At 42.6% G+C, this 8,133-nt stretch overlaps 1 protein-coding gene across 5 annotated transcripts in view; it reads right to left on the reverse strand.

Moving 5' to 3' along the window:
• Positions 1-7,346, reverse strand: part of Armc3 (armadillo repeat containing 3) — an 87,857-nt gene extending 80,511 nt beyond the window's left edge. For 4 of the 5 annotated variants that reach the window (XM_028764843.1, XM_028764841.1, XM_028764845.1 and 1 more), the window contains exons 1-2: positions 7,109-7,346; positions 4,666-4,714 (exon numbers count right to left, since the gene is read on the reverse strand). In XM_028764843.1, coding sequence (XP_028620676.1) covers positions 4,666-4,713 — 48 coding nt within the window. In that variant the 5' untranslated portion in view covers position 4,714; positions 7,109-7,346. Of the gene's footprint in view, positions 1-4,665; positions 4,715-7,108 lie in introns of those variants that run through there. The other variant, XM_028764844.1, reaches the window with a different exon arrangement.
• Between the last annotated feature and the right edge of the window lie 787 nt (positions 7,347-8,133).

The following is an 8,133-nucleotide window of genomic DNA, read 5'->3' on the forward strand; positions in this document are numbered from 1 at the left end:
CCACCATGACACCTGCCACCACAGTGACCACCATGACACCTGCCACCCACCATTCCCTGAAAATTTCATTTCTCTCCTTAGTAACAGCTGAAGCTATGGGACTCCATGTTTTGTTGGGCCTCCTGAGTTCAGTCTGTTGAGTTAAGGTGGCTTATCTGGGTACTGTCTTCTGAGATCAGGAAACCTACACCATCAACTGGCTTCAAAGGGTACATTCTGCTACTGAGATCACAGGGAAGGGGGTCCTGAGTTTGTTGCACTTTTGCAGGGCTCCCTGTCTGCCTGCCATTGTACTGTACTCCCTGTACCCCTGTCTCTTTCTCTTCCCCTCTCCCTCTCTTCCCCTTCTCCTTCTCCCCCCTCTCCTTCTCTCCCTATCTCCCTCTCTTCCCCTCTCCCTCTCCCCTCTCTCCCTCTCCCTCTCTCCTTCTCCCTTCCCCTCCCTCTCTGGGAGGTATGTATTTGTTAGCATGAGCACATCTGGAGTCCAGGGTTTGACATTAAGTGTCCTTTACTAGTCATTATTAGTCATTTTCACCTTCTGTCCCTTCTCCCTCCCCCTTTCTTTGGAAATAGGTCTCTTCTTTATACCTGAAGTTCATCTGTAACTACACTGCCTGGCCATTGAGCTTCAGGGAATCTCCCTGCCTCCCCCTCCTCCAGTGTCTGTCTCCTACCCAGTACTGGAGTTTTGGAATAGAGTGGCCATGTCTAATGCTTCTGTGGGTTCTGAGACTCTGAACTCAGGTCCTCATGCTTGTGAGTCATCACATACTGAGACATCTCTCCAGCTCCTTTTCTTGGGGGGAAGGGGGAAGGGAGTGGACATTAGATTCCACAATGTTGTCCAGATCAGCCTTAAACCCCCAAACTCAAGAGACCCTTCTGCTTCAGTCTCCAAAGTAGCTAAGTCAGCCCGTACAGCACTAAATCTAAATTAGTATTTGAATATTTTAAAGCTCCTCTTGTAAACACGTGACTAACGTGTGAGAATGTTATTGTAGCTGTAGTCTTTGAAGAGGTAGAGTACATCAGGATCCACTGGAACAAGAGTGATAAAAACTATTTACTCTCTCCTGGAGGTTTAGTCAACTCTCTGATATGTCACTGTGCCTTCCAGTCATCATTAGGAACAAGGCAGTCTAGATTATGAGAAGCATAAAGAAAGACGGAGGCCATAAGAGCTACACTCGAAAGAGCAGTTTTGTCGTAGAACCGCCAGTGCTTGGCAGACAGCAGAGGCACTTGAAGTGTTTGTTTCTCCTGCAGAACCTACAGCATTATGGTAATATTTTTTATTTAAAAAGGTGCTGAGAATAAAACGGTGGCTATAACCGAATGCCACACTACTGAATAAATAATGCCAAGCTGTAATCACACAGCCCATCTGCTTCCCCACGAGGTCATCAGTCAGCAGCAAGCTTGTTGTGAAATCACAATGTCATGCTCTGTATAAAAGGAACGGTGCGCCAAGACTACAGACAGAAAGAATGAAAACAAGAAGCATCCTGGCTGAGCTCTGCTTTGAAAGGCCCGTCTGCTGAGAGACCAGAGGCTCACAGAGACAGTCTCCAATCTCTGTGAAGGAAACACAACCGTGAGAAACCACTGTCTGGCAGAACCTGAGAGATCGCAACGGTCCTGCTTCTGCCTCTCCAACATGGCGCTCACAGGCCAAGCTTGCGTCCTTGGCTTTGCTCTTCGTTCTGCCTTTTCAAGACAGGGTCTCACTGTGTAGCCCAGGTTGGCCCTAAAGTAATGAGCCTCTTTCCTCGGGCTCTGGAGTGCTGACATTGTAGGAATACACCAGTGTACCCAATTCACATGGAGCTTAGTGCTGGACACTCTTCTAAGCACCTGAAGTTATCTAATGCCCATTGTTGGGAATGGGTATTGCCCCAAGGTGAGTATCATCACATCTTCCCTGTACCACACAGAGGTCTAGGAATGTACCCTACGCACAAATGCCCATAAGTGGATGCTGCGGTGTGGCTGCACAGCCTATAGCCTCAGTCACTGCGTATCTGCTTTATACTTAGAAATGCCTTGGAGAGTACTTCCTGTTAGACATTCGCTCACCCAGTCATTTCACAGGAACTCAGCATTTTCTTAAAGCACCACAAGCAACCACTTAGCCACATTTGAGGAGAAAGAAGACAGTTGGATCGGTCATTCAAGACATAACTTTCTCTGATTCTGTCACTTTCATGAGAAAAGAAAAGTAGATCTACAAACTACGTCTGCATATATCAATACCTCCCGGACCAATGAAAAGTTAGGAAAACTTCTGTTTTAACCATATCAATACTCTTCCTGCCTCTATTAACCCACTTTAATTAATAGTTCAACGATGATCGGAAACAAAAGTCACTGCCAGCTGTTTCTAGGGAATATATGCCAAGTAAATTACCACTGGTCTTGAGAAAATTTGATTCCATTAGCCATTATCTGTCTCTCTGTGACACTTGGTTATCACTTGCAATTTATAGAACAAACTTTAAAAGTATTTTTATTGCATTTGATGATTGTATGTTGGGGTGGGGGTGCATGCCACAGCTTATATGTGTAGACCAGAAGGCAATCTGCAGGATATCAGTACATAATATCTGTTCTCTCCTTTCACCGTGTAGTTCTTCAATATCAACTCCGACCCTGAGGTTTGGAGGCAAGTGTCTTTACCTGCTGAGCTATCTCACTAGCCCCAGGACAAATGTTTTATAAGCTTTGAAGAGACAGACCTTGAAAGTACCCCAAAGTTAAGATACTTTAATTGTGCTAAACCTTTAGAAGTTCTAGAAGTTATCAAGTGAAATGAGGATTGGCGAGGCTGGAAAGATGGCTCTGTGTTACACTCAGAGTCCTTATCCCCGTCGCAGAGGACCTGAGTTCAGTTCCCAGCATTCACGCTGGGTAGCTCTCACCTGCCTTTAACTCCAGTCCTAGGAGATCTGACACACCGTGGCCTTGCAAGTGCCTGCATGTGCGAGATGCACAGAAACTCACACAGAGAAAGAAAATAATAAACCCTTTAAAAGGAGGATTAGGTCTCTTAATGGGAACAGTTTTATTGGTGTTAAGTCCCTGGGGAAACAATAATAGACAAGGACCATTGGTGAACGTCTTACGTGTCTTCAGTGGACCCCAAGCTTAGTGTGAACTGAGAAAGGAAGACCTACATGCATGTGATTTTAACCCTGGGGCTGCATTCTTTCAAGTCCTCCACGTGTCTACAAAAAATTGGAGGACAGAGCACAGTATCAGCCAGACATTATAACATTGTAGGACATGTATTAGCACACCCTTTGTTTGTTAGCACTGTGGGCAGTGTGCCAGACAGATACCTCTATTGATTGTCAGTCCTTTGATTCTGATTCTAATTATGTTTGTTGCTAAGTACTGTGTTCATAAATTCCCTTAAAGGCACCAGCAGTGATATGGGGGTAAGAAGAACCTTATGACCCAATGAGTTAGGAGGGTCTGCCACATGCTAGAAGTATGTCTAAAGGCAACAGCCAGAATGAGAAAAGTGAAGGAACTGTCACAAACGCACACAGAATGCCTCTGCAAAGGTTTCCCAGATTAAGGCAGACAAAAAACTTCTATAGCTTTAGCCAGAACTGTACCATAAAGTGTCAAATACCTAAGTAGTCGTGTGTGTGTGTGTGTGTGTGTGTGTGTGTGCAAGAGAGAGAGAGAGAGAGTCGAGTCCTGGCACTAACATATTATTTACTGAATTATATGTCAAACACTGAGAACTTCATGTAATTTATAGTTTGACTTAATAATATTGTAATCCAAATGAGTCGGAGAGTGCTATTCCTATTTAAAGATAAATAAAACTGAAATAATTTGGCCAAATTTGGCAACTTGGTCAAAGTAATTAATACAGTTCACAAAGAACTATGCTGATACAAAGCTTCCAACCTTGACTGTAACACTTTGGTCTGGAGGGTAACTTTTTGCAGTACTTTCCGATTTCTGCAAATTTGGAAATCCCTCATTTCTATATGTATTCTGTTTGATGACAAACTCACCAAACATGTGTTTTGAAATGAGACTCCAAAATAAAAATCATCAACAATCATTTTCCATTGTAACACAATCTTTCAGTAATTGATTAAAGTCAACTGATAAGCCATGCATTTAGGAGCAAAAGGGGGTTATATAAGAAGCTGTGTTTACGCTCAGTATTTGAAAGAGAAAGAGTTGGTGATCCCAGACTACTTTCTAACTGGGAAATACAATGTGGGCTATCTCATGTCCAAGACCATCAGCAAATACCATACACAATATGTGCGAGCTGTAGCATAACTTCTCATTATTTTTTTAAACTTCCTGGATAAATCGTATCAACTAGAGGCCAGTGAATAGAAACTTGCCGTATTTAAAAGAACACAATGAAACTATGTATCCATTAACTAGACTGTAAACATGCTATCTACAACTAGAAGAGCTAGTAATCGCTAATTGCGCTAATTATGTAATGACAACGCTGTAAATGTTTGTTTATATACTGTTAGGTTTCTCTGACTAATATCATTAGTCAGACTTTGGACGTCTGCCACCATGCATTCATGTATACCATGGGACATGCCAAACTCTTGGAACAATTTATTTTGAAAACTGCTGGTTAAAGTGTTGCTGGTATTTGCACCAGAAACTTACCACATCCTTAGGGGGAGGTTCAACTTCCTTCTTTATTTTTTTACCCATCCTAGAAAAAAAAAGATACAAAAATATGATTTGCACATCATATATTGGTACATCTTCCACGATCTCAGTTATCTACGTTCTTGGGAGGAGAGTCATTTCTTCACATTTTACCACCTAAAGCATGCGATCAATGTAGGAATTACATACAGCATTTGCACAAACTGCTACTTACGTCCTCATTGGAAGTATTGGTTTTCAAGGAACTTATTGGTAACACTGTTGAACACTAGTGTTTTTTCACTCTAGAAAGACGATTATATTTGTGACCTAAGTTTTGATTAAACAAGAAAAATCACAGCAGGTTTGCTCTCCACCTGTGCTGTCTGTTTGTTTGATGTAACTATGTTGTGCATTTGCAGGTGTCTAGCCCACGATGTGAAGTCAGTATTATGAAAATCATTAGCTCTATTTTCCTGTGAGTAATGCTTTGGTGAAAAGAAGAGGAAGTCACCAGAGTCCCGTGAGAAAACTCAGGATGGGATAGGGTGGGGCCTTCAGAGTCAGGATTAGTTCAAATTGCTTGTCAGAATTCCAAAGCAGCATCTGGTTTGAGAGACACTGGGCAGAATGCATTGCACACATTAAAAGACCACATGATCACAGTAATTCAAAGGCTCTTGAAAGACATCTATTCCACGTGACTAACTTCAAGTCTTTGAATCACAAGGTCTGCGAGGAACTGGGCAGGCTTATTCTATACCAGCCGACCTTACGCCTTATCCAGTACACTAAAATGAAAAAAAGAAAACCACCCATAGCCTCCATTAAATATAATTTTGCATAACTAATGTTTACACTTATTCATGTTATGTTTATGGGTGTTTTACAGACTTGTGAGCCACAATATGGGTGATGGGAACCAAACACAGCCCTCTGCAAAAACAACAAATGTTCTTAATCACTAAACCATCTTGCTAGTTCCCACATTTTCAACAGGATTGCTTTTGAAATCACTCAGCAACTAGTGGTATGAATACTTGAAAATTCTTACAAAATGAGAAAACTATTTTAAGATGTGTGGAAATGTAATATCAGTAAAACACTGAAATACCAATTTTCAATTTTCTTTTCATATATTAGCTCCAACATTTTTTCTCAAATCTCAAATATCCACACATGCTTGAAAAGTATGTAGACCCTTGGTTTTGAGCCTGTTTCATTCAGAAAGACACACAGAAACTATTTCAGAACAGTGAGAAGCTATCATAGGCACAAAGGTAAGTTCACAGGTCAAAATAAATTCATAAGCTACTCTAAGATATACCAGCAACTGATTTATAGCAATTCCTTCTAAAGAACATTCAGGAGACAAGTTACACCCACACAAAACTGTGTGAAGTTATCCCAGTTGCCCTCAGACTAACGTCTTCTATTCCTAGATGATGTTTTGAACAACAGAATAATTAACAGCACAAGGGATAAAGACACACAGCTTTGCAAGTGTGGAAGGGGTCCTGGGCCATGCCCTGAGGTTACAGGTGGCTGTTCAGGGACTCAGATATAAACCTCTGGTATAGGTGGGGGCAATTTGCCATAGACAGTTGTTTTCTCATATAAACTAGGCATTTTACTGTAGAGAATTTGGAAAACAAAGAATAACACAATGAACAAAGAAAATTTTTTCAAAAGATAAGTGGTTTGTTTTTGTTGTTGCTTTAGTTTGGGTTTTATTTTGTTTTCTTTTTCTTTTTCTTTTACCATCTTGCATGAATTCTATTGCCTATTGTGGATTTCCTTAAAGGACAAGTTTAAAACATTTCCATTTCTTTTAATCCTCTCAGCTTCTCCAGTGGGTCAGCATGTCATTGAAATGTTTTCCAAATCCATTATTCATCCAGCATCCATTTCCAATTTTCTGGAATTATGGCCAAGGCTGCAATGAACGTCTTTGGATATATATATCATCACCCACCTACCCGTTTATTTAGGAAACAGCTGAAAGTTAGCAGGATGAGTAGGTAATAGGTTCATTGAAATGATTATGACAATGGATTTGGCTTAAATTCGTACTTTTCATGGCCATATTATCGTCCTATTTGTTATTTGTTTCCCCTCTCCACTGCCACCCCCTCAGTCTCTGAGCTTCAGATATTCGCTAAGGCAGAAGCTGGCTTTAAGCAGACCTAAAGCTGCAGAGGAGGGCTGAAGTAAGTAGGGTCCTAGTTCAAGAGTCGCTTATAATCAGGTGACAGGATCTTAGATCCTCAAGTCCCTCTTAGAGCCTCAGGTTTGCCCCATTAAGTGCACTTGTAACTACGGGTTACAGCTCGGCAGGTGTATTGTTCCCTAGTCCCAGAACTCCCCACCCGTGCCCTGAACGCTACAGTTTGCCCTGTCCTCTAGTCCTTGGCCTCTCCAACCCTGGGACAGGTGTGCAGCTGTGCCTGTCCCTTACCTGAGCAGAGTCAAGCCCCAAGGAGCAGTGACTCCCTACGCGCGGCGCGTAGCAAACTGCACTGGTCTCTGAGGGTCAGTGTTGATGTTTGTTGCTAGGCGACCCTGGGCCGCGCCTGCGTGCTCTGCCCAGAATTGGTTCATAGCTCCAAGGCTCCCTTTGTCCAGCTCTAAGGCGATCAATCCTGTGGGAACTGTAATCGTCCATGGCAAACTTAACAAGGCTCAAAATCTCCTCCTCTCCCTCCTTTCCTCGTCTTCAGATATTCTTTCCAGTAGCCCAAATACAGACTATCCTGTTTGCTCTCTTACCCTCTGACCCCTAGACAAAGAAGCCATAAGTTAATTGGCTCCTTCCCTTACTAGATCTTTTTCTTGTTTTCACTGCCACCACATTCCAGGTCATCCCACTAATGACTCTAGTTTCTCCTCGCAGTTTTTCCTCCATACCATAGATTTACTGCGCCCCCGCCCCCGCCCCTTTCTCTCGTCTCCGGAAATCATTGTTCTGGTCTTGTCCCTCCCATTGCTCCAATGTCTGCAACTTTCTTAAGAAAAGACATTGTCCCCAAACTGTTTGCCTGTTTGATGCCATCCCGCAGCCTTATTTCCAATCTCTTCTACCCCATCACCCCCCCCCCCCCGGCCCGCCCTAGCTTCTCATTCCATCTCATTTTCTTTCCTAGCAATGCTTTCCTGAGCACCCTTTGTCTGCCAGGTCGACTACTCTTTCATTTCTACTTATCGACCTGGGCCGGCGCAGTCACCAGAAAGGATCCTTCAGTTGCCTTTAGGAGTCCATCTCCCCACCCCTTACACTTTGCTGACTCCGTCTCCCACCTGCTGTCCTTTCTCTCTGCCCTAACAGGGCTGGATGCGTCTCACAGTTACGACTTTTACTATTTCTGAACTCTCTTCTCGCTATCTTAACTATCTAAAAAGCAGATTTTTACATATGTAACAACTATTTCTATCAAAGTATTTGTGGCCAAATATCTCACGTGATTTCTACATTTTGGTTAAACT

This window comes from Grammomys surdaster, unplaced genomic scaffold (genome assembly GCF_004785775.1).
Source record: "Grammomys surdaster isolate TR1022 unplaced genomic scaffold, NIH_TR_1.0 146, whole genome shotgun sequence".
NCBI lineage: Eukaryota > Metazoa > Chordata > Mammalia > Rodentia > Muridae > Grammomys > Grammomys surdaster.